The sequence below is a fragment of the Salvelinus sp. IW2-2015 genome, linkage group LG4q.1:29, assembly GCF_002910315.2.
Source record: "Salvelinus sp. IW2-2015 linkage group LG4q.1:29, ASM291031v2, whole genome shotgun sequence".
Lineage (NCBI taxonomy): Eukaryota > Metazoa > Chordata > Actinopteri > Salmoniformes > Salmonidae > Salvelinus > Salvelinus sp. IW2-2015.
Genome location: NC_036842.1, coordinates 31,637,383 through 31,654,318, shown reverse-complemented (window position 1 = coordinate 31,654,318; position 16,936 = coordinate 31,637,383). Strand labels below are relative to the sequence as shown.

Sequence of the window (16,936 nt, the reverse complement as noted above, 5' to 3'; positions counted from 1 at the left end):
CACAGTGCGAGACAGTCCCTCTTCATGTCTGATCGCCACCTCAGCCTCTCTACCTATGATGAGCCAGAGGGACAAGAGGGAAACAGCCTCCCTCCCCAACCCCCTCTCCAGGAGTGTCCCTTCTGCCACAGACAGGTCAGCTCAGCATCTCTCTCTCTCAAATAAATTCAAAAGGCTTTATACACATACATAGATTGCCAAAGCAAACATATAGACACATATCAAATCATTGATGACGCAGATAGATAATTATAGGAAAAATAATAATACTCAATTAGTAATAACAATTAACAGGACCATACAGTAAGAAATGAATGAGGACAATAATGAATGCAATGTTATTATTCTGGTTTGTCAATCCACTGGCTGTCCCTACGGGTGTGTCAGCTACATATTTTGCAGCTAATATGTCACAAAGTTTAGATATAGGATAGATATAGGATTTTCTCCTTTTCTGTTTTCTATGGTTCTCTCTCTCTCCACCCATCTCTCTCACTCTATCTCTCTCCCCTCTCTCTCTGTGTACCCTCTCACCCCCCCTCTCTCTATCACTCTCTCTCTCTCTGTAACTCTCTCCCCTCTCTCTCCCCCCTCTCTCTCTATCACTCTCTCTCTATAACTCTCTCTCTCTTTCTCTCACTCTCCCTATGTCACGTTCCTGACCTTATTTCCCTTGTTTTGTCTTTATTTAGTATGGTCAGGGCGTGAGTTGGGGTGGGCAGTCTATGTTATTTGTTTCTATGTTTAGGTTTGTTAGTTTGGCCTAATATGGTTCTCAATCAGAGGTAGGTGTTTGTCATTGTCTCTGATTGGGAACCATATTAAGGTAGGCTGTTTTCAATGTTTGTTTGTGGGTGATTGTTGCCGTGTCTGTGTTGGTTCGCCACACGGTACTGTTTTCGTTCGTTTGTTCACGTCGTTTATTGTTTTGTATTTTGTCAAGTGTTTTTCGTCTTCGTTTAAATATTAAAGTATGTATTCAAACCACGCTGCGCTTTGGTCCGATCCTTGCTCCTCCTCAGACGAGGAGGATTACGACGAGCGTTACATCCTATGTCTCTCTCTCTCAATTCAATTAAATTCAAACGGGATTTATTGGCATGGGAAACATGTTTACATTGCCAAAGCAAGTGAAATATTTTAACAGTAAATAGTGCATTCAAAAAGGTTTAAAAAAGATAAAGACACTTCAAGTTTTAGCAATGTGCAAATAGTTGTAGTATGAATAGTAGGGGATCAATATTGTTGTAATTTACAGTGTTGTTTGTGGTGCTGTGATTGCACACTGCAGTATTTCGCCTAACAGATATGGGAGTTTATCAATGTTTGATTTGTGGGTCTGTGTGATCTGTGGGAAATATGTATCCAGGGCCTAAAATAAACACCCGCCACCTGCCACATGCGGGTAGATTTTGGCATTAGCGTGTAAGATGTCTATTTCACCAGCCACGTTGGCGGATGGTCAGGGCTCCACAGTGCGAACATTTCACTCACACTTTTGTGAATAAAAATAGTTAAGTATGATCACATTTATAGTAAAATAAATACTGCAGTAGCTGTTTTCAAAGTATTTCTGCCGTTTTGTTTCATAGCTGGTAAATTAAAGAGTCAAAGAACTATGAATCCTATATAGCCTATTTCACCTCACACTGCAACACTGCCTGGCTGGGGGCTGTGCGTAAGTGAAGAGCTGTGAAAGATACATTTTTAGAAGCGCTGTCCACAGGCATAAAAGTTGGTCTAATTTACTTGAAAGGAAAGTGAGACTTTGTTCTTGTGTTTCTTGGGCTATTTACATTGTTTTGTTCACAAGCTAGGTTGTTTTTCAGTGTTTGCGTTTCAACTGTTAGGGAAGAGAAAACAATGATGCTACAAGTCAGACTCAATCTCACAGGCACAAACATGACTCTAGTCATGCTACCACAGTAACCTCCTGCCCTTAAAGGGGCAGGTGAACATTTTTGTCTCATCTGTGATACACTACATTACCAAAAGTATGCTCGTCGAACATCTCATTCCAAAATCCTGGGCATTAATATGGAGTTGGTCCCCCCATTTCTTATAACAGCCTCCAGTCTTCTGTGAAGGATTCCACTAGATGTTGGAATATTGCTGAAGGGACTAGTGAGCATTAGTGTGGTCGGGCACTGATGTTGGGCGATTAGGCCTGGCTCGCCATCGGCGTTCCAATTCATTCCAAATGTGATCGATGGGGTTGAGGTCAGGGCTCTGTGCAGGCCAGTCAAGCACTTCCACACCGATCTCGACAAACCATTTCTGTATGGACCTTGCTTTGTGCACGGGGGCATTGTCATGCTGAAACAGGAAAGGGCCTTCCCCAAACTGTTGCCACATAAAAGGTAGGTAGCGTTCTCCTGGATCCGCCAATCCCAGATTAGTCCGTCGGACTGCAGATGATGAAGTGTGATTCATCACTCCAGAGAATGCGCTTCCACTACTCCAGAGTCCAATGGCAGTAGCTTCACACCATCCAGCCATGTTTGGCATTGCGCATGGTGATCTTAGGCTTGTGTGCGGCTGCTTGGCCATGGATCCATTTCATGAAGCTCCCATAAACAGTTATTGGCTGACGTTGCTTCCGGGGCAGTTTGGAACTTGGTAGTGAGTGTTGAAACCAGGACAGACAATTTTTACGCGCTTCAGCACTCGGCGTCCAGTTCTGTGAGCTTGTGTGGCCTACTACCACTTCTCGGCTGAGCTGTTGTTGCTCCTAGACGTTTCCACTTTACAATAAATCAAATCAAATAATATTTATTTATACAGCCCTTCTTACATCAGCTGATATCTCAAAGTGCTGTACAGAAACCCAGCCTAAAACCCCAAACAGCAAGCAATGCAGGCGTAGAAGCACGGTGGCTAGGAAAACTCCCTAGAAAGGCCAAAACCTAGGAAAAACCTAGAGATGAACCAGGCTATGAGGGGTGGCCAGTCCTCTTCTGGCTGTGCCGGGTGGAGATTATAACAGAACAGGCCAAGATGTTCAAATGTTCATAAATGACCAGCATGGTCAAATAATAATAATCACAGTAGTTGTCGAGGGTGCAACAAGTCAGCACCTCAGGAGTAAAATGTCAGTTGGCTTTTCATAGCCGATCATTAAGAGTATCTCTACCGCTCCTGCTGTCTCTAGAGAGTTGAAAAAAGCAGGTCTGGGACAGGTAGCACGTCCGGTGAACAGGTTAGGGTTCCATAGCCGCAGGCAGAACAGTTGAAAACTGGAGCAGCAGCACGGCCAGGTGGACTGGGGACAGCAAGGAGTCATCATGCCAGGTAGTCCTGAGGCATGCTCCTAGGGCTCAGGTCCTCCGAGAGAGAGAGAGAGAGAAGAAAGAAAGAAAAAGAAAGAAGAAATAAAGAAAGAAAGAAAGAAAGAAAGAAAGGAAGAGAGAATTAGAGAGAGCATCCTTAAATTCTCCCAGGACACCGGATAAGACAGGAGAAGTACTCCAGAAATAACAGACTGACCCTAGCCCCCCGACACATAAACTACTGCAGCATAAAATACTGGAGGCTGAGACAGGAGGGGTCAGGAGACACTGTGGCCCCATCCGTGATACCCCGGACAGGGCCAAACAGGCAGGATATAACCCCACCCACTTTGCCAAAGCACAGCCCCCACACACATAGAGGGATATCTTCAACCACCAACTTACCATCCTGAACAAGGCCGAGTATAGCCCACAAAAATCTCCGCCACGGCACAACCCAAGGGGGGCGCCAACCCAGACAGGAAGATCACGTCAGTGACTCAACCCACTCAAGTGACGCACCCCTCCTAGGGACGGCATGGATGAGCACCAGTAAGCCAGTGACTCAGCCCTGTAATAGGGTTAGAGGCAGAGACTCCCAGTGGAGAGAGGGGAACCGGCCAGGCAGAGACAGCAAGGGCGGTTTGTTGCTCCAGAGCCTTTCCGTTCACCTTCACACTCCTGGGCCAGACTACACTCAATCATATGACTGAGTGAAGAGATGAGTCTTCAGTAAAGACTTAAAGGTTGAGACCGAGTCTGCGTCTCTCACATGGGTAGGCAGACCATTCCATAAAAATGGAGCTCTATAGGAGAAAGCCCTGCCTCCAGCTGTTTGCTTAGAAATTCTAGGGACAATTAGGAGGCCTGCGTTTTGTGACCATAGCGTACGTGTAGGTATGTACGGCAGGACCAAATCGGAAAGATAGGTAGGAGCAAACCCATGTAATGCTTTGTAGGTTAGCAGTAAAACCTTGAAATCAGCCCTTGCCTTAATAGGAAGCCAGTGTAGGGAGGCTAGCACTGGAGTAATATAATCAAATTGTTTGGTTCTAGTCAGGATTCTAGCAGCCGTATTTAGCACTAACTGAAGTTTATTTAGTGCTTTATCCAGGTAGCTGGAAAGTAGAGCATTGCAGTAACAAAAGCATGGATACATTTTTCGGCATCATTTTTGGACAGAAAGTTTCTGATTTTTGCAATGTTACATAGATGGAAAAAAGCTGTCCTTGAAACAGTCTTGATATGTTCGTCAAAATAGAGATCAGGGTCCAGAGTAACGCCGAGGTCCTTCACAGTTTTATTTGAGACGACTGTACAACCATCAAGATGAATTGTCAGATTCAACAGAAGATCTCTTTGTTTCTTGGGACCTAGAACAAATATCTCTGTTTTGTCCGTTTGCAGCCATCCACTTCCTTATGTCTGAAACACAGGCTTCTGTGTCATCTGTATAGCAGTGAACGTTAACATTATGTTTTCGAATGACATCCCCAAGAGGTCAAATATATAGTGAAAACAATAGTGGTCCTAAAATGGAACCTTGAGGAAAACCGAAATTTACAGTTGATTTGTCAGAGGACAAACCATTCACAGAGACAAACTGATATCTTTCCGACAGATAAGATCTAAACCAGGCCAGAACTTGTCCGTGTAGACCAATTTGGGTTTCCAATCTCTCCAAAAGAATGTGGTGATCGATGGTATCAAAAGCAGCACTAAGGTCTAGGAGCACGAGGACAGATGCAGAGCCTCGGTCTGACGCCATTAAAAGGTCATTTACCACCTTCACAAGTGCAGGCTCAGTGCTATGATGGGGTCTTAAACCAGACTGAAGCATTTCGTATACATTGTTTGTCTTCAGAAAAGCAGTGAGTTGCTGCAGCTTTTCCCAAAAAAATTGAGAGGAAGGGAAGATTCGATATAGGCCGATAGTTTTTTATATTTTCTGGGTCAAGGTTTGGCTTTTTCAAGAGAGGCTTTATTACTGCCACTTTTAGTGAGTTTGGTACACATCCGGTGGATAGAGAGCCGTTTATTATGTTCAACATAGGAGGGCCAAGCATAGGAAGCAGCTCTTTCAGTAGTTTGGTTGGAATAGGGTCCAGTATGCAGCTTGAAGGTTTAGAGGCCATGATTATTTTCATCATTGTGTCAAGAGATATAGTACTAAAACACTTGAGTGTCTCCCTTGAACCTAGGTCCTGGCAGAGTTGTGCAGACTCAGGACAGGTGAGCATTGGAGGAATACGCAGATTTAAAGAGGAGTCCGTAATTTGCTTTCTAATGATCATGATCTTTTCCTCAAAGAAGTTCATGAATTTATTACTGCTGAAGTGAAAGCCATCTGTAACGCTCGTCTTTCTCCTCTTCTGAGGAGGAGCAAGGATTGGACCAAAATGCAGCGTATTGTGAAGACATAATCTCGTTTATTTAAACGAAGACGAAAAACACTTGAACAAACTACAAAATAACAAACGACGTGAACAGACCTGAACTTGAGAACAAAACACATGAATGCACGAACAGGAAGGAACACACGAACGAACCGAAACAGTCCCGTGTGGTACAAACACTGACACAGGAACAATCACCCACAAACAAACAGTGTGGACAGCCTACCTTAATATGGTTCTCAATCAGAGGAAACGTAAAACACCTGCCCCTGATTGAGAACCATATCAGGCTAATTAACAATGAACCCAACATAGAAACACATAACATAGAATGCCCACCCAGCTCACGTCCTGACCAACTAAACAAAGACAAAACAAAGGAAATAAGGTCAGGAACGTGACACCATCCTCTCTTGGGGAATGCTGCTTTTTAGTTAGCTTTGCGACAGTATCATAAATACATTTTGGGATTGTTCTTATTTTCCTCAATTAAGTTGGTGGAAAATAAGTATTTGGTCACCTACAAACAAGCAAGATTTCTGGCTCTCACAGACCTGTAACTTCTTCTTTAAGAGGCTCCTCTGTCCTCCACTCGTTACCTGTATTAATGGCACCTGTTTGAACTTGTTATCAGTATAAAAGACACCTGTCCACAACCTCAAACAGTCACACTCCAAACTCCACTATGGCCAAGACCAAAGAGCTGTCAAAGGACACCAGAAATCTTGCTGGCATGTACTGGCTTTTCAGTTTAAATTTTTTAGAATTATTTGAAATAAGTTATTTTTTTCACTTCACCAATTGGGACTATATTGTGTATGTCAATTACATGGAATCCAAATAAAAATCAATTTAAATTCCATGTTGTAATGCAACAAAATAGGAAAAACGCCAAGGGGGATGAATACTTTTGCAAGGCACTGTATAGTGTATTTTGGTTAAAAGACTAAACAATACACCACATGAGTTACTTTTTACTAGTAATACATTTATTGTTTTAGATACATCACAAAGCATGTTCATCAGTTTTTTTTGTGTTTTGTTGGTGTAAATTTAGCGGCAAAAAAATATTTTGGCTGGGAAAGATTCTGAGTGGCTGGTAGATTTTTTGATCTACCGGCCACAATGGCAGGTGGACCAAAACGTACATTTTATGCCCTGATGTATCTCTAATGTGGTTATACATTTGACAGGAGCTTAGGAAGTGCAGCTCAGTTTCCACCTCATTTTGTGGGCAGTGGGCACATACAGTGCCTTTGGAAAGTATTCAGACCCCTTGACTTTTTGCACATTTTGTTATGTTATAGCCTTATTCTAAAATATATATATATTTTTTAAATCCTCAGCAATCTACATTCAGTACCCCATAATAACAAAGTGAAAACAGGTTTTTAGAAATTTTTGCAAATATAGAAAAAGACAAAACAGAAATACCTTATTTACATAAGTATTCAGACCCTTTGCTATGAAACTCGAAATTGAGCTTAGGTGCATCCTGTTTCCATTGATCATCCTTGAGATGTTTCTACAACTTGATTGGAGTTCACCTGTGGTAAATTCATTTGATTGGACATTGAGCCACTCCACAGTAAAAGGCACATGACAGTTCGCTTGGAGTTTGCCAAAAGGCACCTAAAGACTCTCAGACCATGAGAAACAAGATTCTCTGGTCTGATGAAACCGAGATTGAAATCTTTGGCCTGAATACCAAGCATCACTTCTGGAGGAAGCCTGGCACCATCCCTACGGTGAAGCGCAGCATCATGCTGCGAGGATGTTTTTCAGCGGCAGGGACTGGTAGACTAGTCAGGATCGAGGGAAAGATGAACGGAGCAAAGTACAGAACGATCCTTGATGAAAACTTGCTTTGGAGCACTCAGGACCTCAGACTGGGACAAAGGTTAACCTTCCAACAGGACAATGACACTAAGCACACAGCCAAGACAACGCAAGAGTGGATTCGGGACAAGTCTGAATGTCCTTGAGTGGCCCAGCCAGAGGCCGGACTTGAACCCGATCGAACATCTCTGGAGATACTTGAAAATAGCTGTGCAGCAACGTTCACCATCCAACCTGACAGAACTTAAGAGGATCTGCAGAGAGAAATGGTAGAAACTCCCCAAATACAGGTGTGCTAAGCTTGTAGTGTCATACCCAAGAAGACTTGAGGCTGTAACCGCTGCCAAAGGTGCTTCAACAAAGTACTAGTAAAGGCTCAGAATACTTTTTTTTAATACATTTGTTTTTGCTTTGTCATTATGGGGTATTGTGTATAGATAGATGAGGTGAAACGACCGATATAATACGTTTTAGAATAAGGCTGTAACGTAAAAAATTGTGGGAAAAAAGGGGTCTGAATACTTTCCAAATGCACTGTAGCCTGTCTTCTTTCTCCAGGTCTGACTATGGCGGCCTCTCTCAATAGCAAGGCTATGCTCACTGTACATAGTCAATGACTTTGGGTCAGTCACAATGGTCAGGTATTCTGCCACTGTGTATTCTCTGTTTAGGCCCAGATAGCATTCCAATTTGCTCAGTTTTTTGGTTGAATCTTTCCAGTGTGTCATATAGTTATCTTTTGGCTTTCTCATAATTTGGTTGGGTCTGTGTTGCTGTCCTGGGCCTCTGTGGGGTCTGTTTGTGTTTGTGAACAAAGCCACAGAACCTGCTGGCGAGGACTCTTCTCTATGCTCATCTCTCTGTAGTTGAGGGCTTTGTGGTGGAATGTGTGGGCATCTCTTCCTTTTCGGTGGTTGTGGAATTGAACAGCTCTTTTCTGGATTTTGATAAATAGCAAGTATATTCCTAATTCTGTGCTGCATGCATTGTTTGGAGTTTTGCATTGCTGCAGAGTCTCAATTGTGTGTTTGTACCATTGTGTGCTCTAGGGCAACTGTGTCTAGAATTTGTATTTGTTGTCCTGGCTACTGGACCTTTTTTGGAACATTTTTGTCTTACTGAGATTCACTGTCAGGGCCCAAGCCTGACATAATCTGTGCAGAAGATCTAAGTGCTGCTGTAGGCCCTCATTGGTTGGGGACAGAAGCACCAGATTATCTGCAAACAGTAGACATTTGATTTCCGAGTCCAGTAGGGTGAGGCCGGGTGCTGCAGACTGTTCTAGTGCTCTCGCCAATTAATTTATATCAACTCAGCAAAAAAAGAAATGTTCTCTCACTGTCAACTGCGTTTATTCTCAGCAAACTTAACAAATATTTGTTTGAACATAACAAGATTCAACAACTGAGACATAAACTGAACAAGTTCCACAGATATGTGTCTAACAGAAATTTAATAATGTGTCCCTGAACAAAGGGGGGGGGGGTCAAAATCTCTCAAAAGTAACAGTCAGTATCTGTGTGGCCACCAGCTGCATTAAGTACTGCAGTGCATCTCCTCCTCATGGACTGCACCCGATTTGCCAGTTCTTGCTGTGAGATGTTACCCCACTCTTCCACCAAGGCACCTGCAAGTTCCTGGACATTTCTGGGGGGAATGGCCCTAGCCCTCACCCTCCGATCCAACAGGTCCCAGACGTGCTAAATGGGACTGAGATCCGGGCTCTTCACTGGCCATGGCAGAACACTGACATTCCTGTCTTGCAAGAAGTCACACACAGAACGAGCAGTTTGGCTTGTGGCATTGTCATGCTGGAGGGTCATGTCAGGATGAGCCTGCAGGAGGGGAACCACATGAGGGAGAAGGATGTCTTCCCTGTAACACACAGCATTGAGATTGCCTGCAATGACAACAAGCTCAGTCCGATGATGCTGTGACACACCGCCCCAGACCATGACGGACCCTTCACCTCCAAATCGATCCCGCTCCAGAGTACAGGCCTCGGTGTAACGCTCATTCCTTTGACGATAAACGCGAATCCGACCAACACCCCTGGTGAGACAAAACCGCGACTCGTCAGTGAAGAGCACTTTTTGCCAGTCCTGGCTGGTCCAGCGAAGTTGGGTTTGTGCCCATAGGCGACGTTGTTGCCGGTGATGTCTGGTGAGGACCTGCCTTACAACAGGCCTACAAGCCCTCAGTCCAGCCTCTCTCAGCCTATTGCGGACAGTCTGAGCACTGATGGAGGGATTGTGCGTTCCTGGTGTAACTCYGGCAGTTGRTGTTGCCATCCTGTACCTGTCCRYCAGGTGTGATGTTCGGATGTACCGATCCTGTGCAGGTGTTGTTACACGTGGTCTGCCACTGCGAGGACGATCAGCTGTCCGTCCTGTCTCCCTGTAGCGCTGTCTTAGGCGTCTCACAGTACGGACATTGTAATTTATTGCCCTGGCCACATCTGCAGTCCTCATGTCTCCTTCCAGCATGCCTAAGGCATGTTCACACAGATGAGCAGGGACCCTGGGCATCTTTCTTTTGGTGTTTTTCAGAGTCAGTAGAAAGGCCTCTTTAGTGTCCTAAGTTTTCATAGCTGTGACCTTAATTGCCTACCGTCTGTAAGCTGTTAGTGTCTTAATGACCGTTCCACAGGTGCATGTTCATTAAATGTTTATGGTTCATGGGAAAGAGTGTTTAAACCCTTTACAATGAAGATCTGTGAAGTTATTTGGATTTTTACGAATTATCTTTGAAAGACAGGGTCCTGAAAAAGGCACGTTTCTTTTTTTGCTGAGTTCATATGTTGAAGAGGGTGGGTTTCAAGCTGCATCTCTGAGGAAAGAAATGTGTGTGTTTATTGCCAATATTAACTGCACACTTGTTGTTTGTGTACATTGATTTTGTAATGTCATATGTTTTTCCCCCAACACCTCTTTCCATCACTTTGTATAGCATACCCTCATGCCAAATTGAGTCAAAAGGTTTTTTGAAATCAACAAAGCATGAGGAGACTTTGCTTTTGTTTTGCTATGTTTTGTTTGTTTGTCAATAAGGATGTGCAGGGTGTATACGTGGTCTGTCCTAGTGTATTTTGGAAAGAAGACAATTTGATATTTGCTCACGATTGTTTTCACTGAGGAAATTTTGGAGTCTGCTGTTGATGATTTTTCAGAGATTGCTGTTGACGCAGATTCCAAGGTAATTGTTGGGGTCAAATTTGTGTCCATATTTGTGGATTGGGGTGGTCAGTCCTCGGTTCCAAATATTGGGGAAGATGCCAGAGCTGAATATGACGCTAAAGAGTTTAAGAATAGCCAATTGAAATTTGTGGTCTGTAAGTTTTTTGGGTTGGAGGATTTGCATTTTGACCTGTAGTTCATTCAATGTAATTGGAGAATCCAGTGGGATCTAGGAATTTTTAATAGTTGATTCTAAGATTTTTAGTTGATCTTGTATATGTTTTTGTCTGTTTGTTCTTTGTTATTGAGCCGAAAAGATTTGAGAAGTGGTTTATCCATACATCTCTTTTTAGAATAGGTAGGGCTTCGTGTTGTTGTTGGTTTAGTGTGTTCCAATTTTTCCAAAAGTGGTTAGATTCTATGGATTCTTCAATTACATTAAGCTGACTTCTGACATGTTGTTCCTTCTTTTTTCTTATTGTGTATTGTTTTAGTGTTTCACCATAGGGAAGGCATAGTTTCAGGTTTTGGTTGGATATGTTTATCAGTTTCTTTCATGGGGTTTTGCCTTCTTCATCAAACCATTTGTCAATGTTGTTAATTTTCTTAGGTTGTCTGCTTGACGTTTTTAGATTTGATAGGGAAGCTGAAAAGTCAAATAATATACAGTTTAGGCTTTCTACTGCCAAGTTTACAACTTCACTATTGCAGTGAAATGTTTTGCCCAGGAAGTTGTCTAAGAGACTGAAAAACAGCTTCTATGTCAAGGCCATCTGACTGTTAAACAGCCACCACTAACATCGAGTGGCTGCTGCCAACATACTGACTCAACTCCAGCTCACTTTAATAATGGAAATTGATGGAAATTGATCAAAAATGTAACACTAGCCACTTTAACCAATGCCACTTAATATAATATATATGTAAATACTGTGATCTATATCATCTACTGCATCTTGCCATCTTTATGTAATACATGTATCACTAGCCACTTTAAACTATGCCACTTTATGTTTATATACCCTACATTACTCATCTCATATGTATATACTGTACTCTATACCATCTACTGCATCTTGCCTATGCCGTTCTGTACCATCACTCATTCATATATCTTTATGTACATATTCTTTATCCCTTTACACTTGTGTGTATAAGGTAGTAGTTGTGGAATTGTTAGGTTAMATTACTRGTTGGTTATTACTGCATTGTCGGAACTAGAAGCACAAGCATTTCACTACACTCGCATTAACATCTGCTAACCATGTGTATGTGACAAATAAAATTTGATTTGATTTGATTTGAAAAGCGATTGAATAAGTTGTTGCCTAATTGTTTTTTGGGACGTTTCTACACTTCGTTCCTCCAATCTACAGCGTTTCTTAATAGTATGCAGTTTGTTCAGCTTTGAGGCCTCATAATTATTTCTTTGTTCAAGTAGGCTGTGATTTTTCTGTGATCTGATAGGGGTGTTAGTGGGCTGACTGTGAACGCTCTGAGAGACTCGGGTTGAGGTCTGTGATAAAGAAATCTATAGTACAAACTGCCAGGGGATGAGCTGTAAGTGTACCTACTATAGGAGTCCCCCTGAAGCCTACGTACCATTGACTATGTAGAGACAAGAGTTGTGCCCCATTTTTGTTGGTTGTTTTGTCATCGTTGTGTCTAGGGGGGCATATTTGGGAGGGAATGCTGTCACCTCCAGGTTGGTGTTTGTCCCCGTGTGCTGAGAATGTCAGGTTCTCAGACTAGTACGTGTCCCTGGGCCTAGACATGATTGACCTCTCCCTCTAGGATGGAGAAGCCATCTTCATTAAAGTGTGGGGATTCTATTGGGGGGATATAGGTAGCACACATGAGGACATTTTTCTCTGTTGAGATCATTTCCTTATTAATTTATAGCCAGATGTAAAATGTTCCTGTTTTGACTAATTTAATAAAGTGGGGTAGGTCTGCTCTATACCAAATTAGCATACCCCCTGAGCATACCCCCTGGGTTCCTGCTCTTTAGGCCAAAAGCAGATGACCTCAGACCTTGTCTTTTCCAGGACGAGATAGTGAAAGCTTTGTGTTCCATAGTGTCCAGTGTTGTTATTTGTGTGGTTTAGGCCCGCACCATTACAGTAGGTTTGAGCAGAGCATGCTGAGTGTGTGATACATGCCTCTTAGGTCACAGGATGGGACTTGGGTGTGTGTAGGAGTGGGGTTTGTCCCTGTTGCGCTGCTCACGGCCTGGGCGTACTGGATGTGTGTTTATCATTTTGAGTTGGTCATTGTGGGGGTTGGGGGCATGGTAGGGGCTTGGGAGGGAAAGGGGGGGCTCAGGGCTGATCTGGGGGGACCTATATGAGTTGTTGGTTTTGGTGGGTGTTAACTGATTAGGGTGGGGGGGTGGGAGAGTTGATGTGCCTGTTGGTACTGTGGTCTGGATGTAGGTCCTCTCGGCGGGGGTCCTCTCGGTGGGGCTCTTCTAGGTGCAGGTCCATGGGGGGCCTTGCAGGTCTGGGAGGGTGTCTCGCTTGTCTGGGCAGGGTGCCCGTTGCTCTCTCTCTCTCTCTCTCTCTGTCTCCTACTCTCCCTAACTATCTATCTTTCTCTCTCTCTCTGTCTATCTCTCACTCACTCTCAGTATATTACAGTAAGATTGTGATTATGATTTTTTGGGATGATACTTACTGTATGTTATTGACACATTGTCACTGTCCCGGCAGGCTTAGCGAGAGTCCAGAGGCGGAGTCTGACAGCAGGTGGTGTCCTGGCCAATCAGAGGAGCTTCTGCAGACCACCGAGTCGTCCACGTCCACTGACTCCTCCGTCGGAGAAGGTACTGCAGGGATGGGAACCCAGAAGGGACAATACAGACAGTCAATGCTGTCCATTTTGTGTCAAACCATTTTCCATTGGAAATGCAGAGGAATGATGATGAACAGGTGTTAGAAAGAGACCTATGATTCATGTCTTTCTTACAGTTTGTCCTTCCACTCCCCATGTAGACTGTGTGGACGCTAGTCTCCATAGTGACCTGGATGCTGATGCTCTGGACTACGAGGCTGAGTCTTGGAGTCTGATGGTGGAACACATGTTCTGTAAGAAGCAGGACAAACGGGTGGTCAAGAGACAGGATGTTATCTATGGTGAGAAAACACTGCGTTCATATGTAATGAATCCAGCTGTTTTGTAATACAGTTAGTGAGTTATAAATGAGTAATGAGTGCTGAAATGTTAAGGGGCATAGCACAGGAAAGTTTATGGTTTGTTGTTATGGCATGTCCAATGGATCGGTTGGTCTACAGAAACCTTTGTCATCTTGGAAAGGTGGGTAATTGGACTGTGTGTATGTGCGTATGTGCCAGCATGTTTGAGGGGATCAGTTTGAGAAAGGCGAGGTATTGCTAATATTGATCACATAATGAGCAGTTAGTTGGGATGCAAGATGATTTGTAGATCAGTGATTATGCGCTGGCAGACTGCAATGTAGTCGATCTCAATCTTGCACTGTGTGCACAGGAGGTTGGTGGCATATTTATTGTGGAGGACGGGCTCGTGGTGATGGCTGGAGCGGAATGAATGGAATGGTATCAAATACATCAAACACATGTTTTCCTTGTGTTTGATGCCATTTCATTCGCTCCGTTCTAGCCATTATTATGAGCCTTCCTCCCCTCAGCAGCCTCCACTGACTGTGTGTGTGTCCTCTCAGAGTTGATGCAGACAGAGATGCACCACCTCCAGACACTGAGGATCATGGCTGAGGTGTTCCGGCGAGGGATGAGGGAGGAGGTTCAGTTGGATGCGGGCGCCGTGGACCGTGTCTTTCCCTGTCTGGATGAACTGCTCCTCCTCCACCACAACCTCTTCAACGCCATGAGGGAACGCCGACACAGCTCCGCCAAGCCACACGGGGACAGGAACTACGTCATAGTACGCATCGGAGACATCCTGTTGCAACAGGTGCGCTGTTAAAATAAAGTGCTTTGTAACACAAAAACTAGTGGCAACTTTTTTCATACAGTCATATGGAATCTGTGCAGACAGAATGACCTCATGACCCCTAGAAATACATGCTGAGTCTGAATTACAATGAATCAGTACCTCCACAAAACCTGGGTGAATACAGATATTGCTGTTTTTCTGTTTGAAACATTGCCAATGTCCACTCACTCTCCTGTAATTCAGTAATTCAACCTGAGGAAACATGACTGTGGTGTTAATGTTCTATTTGACTGATTGAGTACGTTGGATCGAGATTGACTGAATAACTTCCCATTTCTGGTGCAGTTTTCTGAAGACAGTGCAGAGAGGATGAAACAGGTGTATGGAGAGTTCTGCAGCCATCACACTGAGGCAGTCACCTTCTTCAAAGAGTTACAGCAGCACAACAAACGATTTCAGACCTTCATCAAGGTACGTTTGGCTTGTCTGCTTAGAAGACTACTCAAGTCGCAAGATTGAGAAGTTGTATTGAGGAGTTATCTGTCTCTACAAGTTATGTCTCGATGTAGGATAACTTGAGAAGTGGTTATATTGTATATTCCACTTGTGACTAATGATTGATTGTTGATTTTGTGTTTCTATAGCAACAAAGTAATAACTATTTGGTCCGGAGGAGAGAGATCCCAGAATGCATCTTGTTGGTGACCCAGAGGATCACTAAGTACCCTGTTCTGCTGGAGAGGATTCTACAGTACACTCAGGGTCAGTCTGCCTCGCCTTGCTCTGCTGCCCTCTGCTGTCAGGATCAGATAACATGAACAGGCTGGTTTTATGTTGGACAGGTAGTTTTATCATACAGCTCAGCTATCAGTGCGAATATACAGCAGTTACAGTAACAGTTACAGTCAGAGATTACATGAAGACTTTGAAAAAAGGACAACAATGTGCTGTATTTGAAATATAACTTCCATACTGATATGACGGTAACCGGATGTATAGTATTGCGCTTACAACTTCAATGTGCCCAAAATATTTTTTCTCTCTCTCTCGCTCTCTCTCTCTCTCTCTCTCTCTCTCTCTCTCTCATCTCTCTCTCTCTCTCTCTCTCTCTCTCTCTCTCTCTCTCTCTCTCTCTCTCTCTCTCTCTCTCTCTCTCTCTCTCTCTCTCTCTCTCTGCTCTCTCTCTCTCTCTCTCTCTCTCTCTCTCTCTCTCTCTCTCTCTCTCTCTCTCTCTCCTCTCTCTCTTTCTCTCTTTCTCTCTCCTCTCTTCTCTCTCTCTCTTCTCTCTTTGTCTCTCTCTCTTCTCTCTCTCTCTATCTCTCCCCCTCCCTCCCCTCTCCCTCTCTCAGCGGACAGTGAGGAGCACATGGACCTCTCCAGAGCTCTGGTTCTGATCAAGGAAGTGATCGCGGCAGTTGACCTGATGGTCAGTGAGTTTGAGCAGGGTCAGCGGTTACAGGATGTCCTGAACAGGATGGAGAATCGGAGCTTTGCCAAGCTGAAGAACGGGCACACCTTCAGAAAGCAGGATGTTCTGGGGCCAGGCCAGACCCTCAAACACCAGGGCCCGTTACTGTGGAAGACCGCCACCGGACGACTCAAAGGTCTCACACACTGGTCAATCAATCAATCAACCCAAACAATCAATCAGTCAGTCAATCAATCAATCCATTTCACACTAATGATAATATTGATAATGGATTGAATTGTTTACAACTGTCTTGTGTCGTATCTCTGCAGATGTCATGGCTCTCCTTCTGACAGACACACTGATCTTCCTCCAGGAGAAAGACCAGAAGTTCATATTCGCTGCTGTGGTATGTCTATGAAAGGGTCTTGTGTCATTTGCTGTTAAAGATGCAGTCCGGGATCTTAAGCACTTACAAATTCATTACATATTGTACGAATTGGGATTCGTAACATATCAAACGAATTGCAGGACGTAACATGGCGGTAGGTAGCCTAGCATGTCAGCGTGTTGAGCCAGAAACCGAAAAGTCACTGGTTTCGAATCACCTTGCCGACTAGGTGAAAAATCTGTTCATGTGCCCTTGAGCAAGGCACGTAACCTTAGTTGCTCTGGATAAGAGTATCTGCTAAATGATATGGATGACGTAGGACACAATTTTCAGTTTTGGCTCGTGAGCACTACTTTCAAAACTACTGGCTGAAATGATACAAAGCCTCTGGAGCATCACTTTAATGGAATAAGACAAAACTCTACACTTCAATTCAGTTCCTTTAGACTAAGTCTGATAGCTTTGGGCTACTGCTCTCTGCTCTTCATTTTATTATATCGGAGGGGTTGGGAAAAAATCTGAAG

General features: G+C 43.8%; 1 protein-coding gene across 1 annotated transcript in view; it reads left to right on the top strand.

Moving 5' to 3' along the window:
- The window catches only part of LOC111961816 (rho guanine nucleotide exchange factor 28-like), a 156,934-nt gene that overhangs the window by 119,627 nt on the left and 20,371 nt on the right, over window positions 1-16,936 (top strand). Inside the window, exons 24-31 of the mRNA XM_023984368.2 lie at window positions 1-135; window positions 13,392-13,504; window positions 13,674-13,814; window positions 14,381-14,631; window positions 14,959-15,084; window positions 15,258-15,375; window positions 15,963-16,217; window positions 16,354-16,430. The exon at window positions 1-135 is cut by the window's left edge and continues 2 nt beyond it. Coding sequence (XP_023840136.2) covers window positions 1-135; window positions 13,392-13,504; window positions 13,674-13,814; window positions 14,381-14,631; window positions 14,959-15,084; window positions 15,258-15,375; window positions 15,963-16,217; window positions 16,354-16,430 — 1,216 coding nt within the window. The remainder of the gene's footprint in view (window positions 136-13,391; window positions 13,505-13,673; window positions 13,815-14,380; window positions 14,632-14,958; window positions 15,085-15,257; window positions 15,376-15,962; window positions 16,218-16,353; window positions 16,431-16,936) is intronic.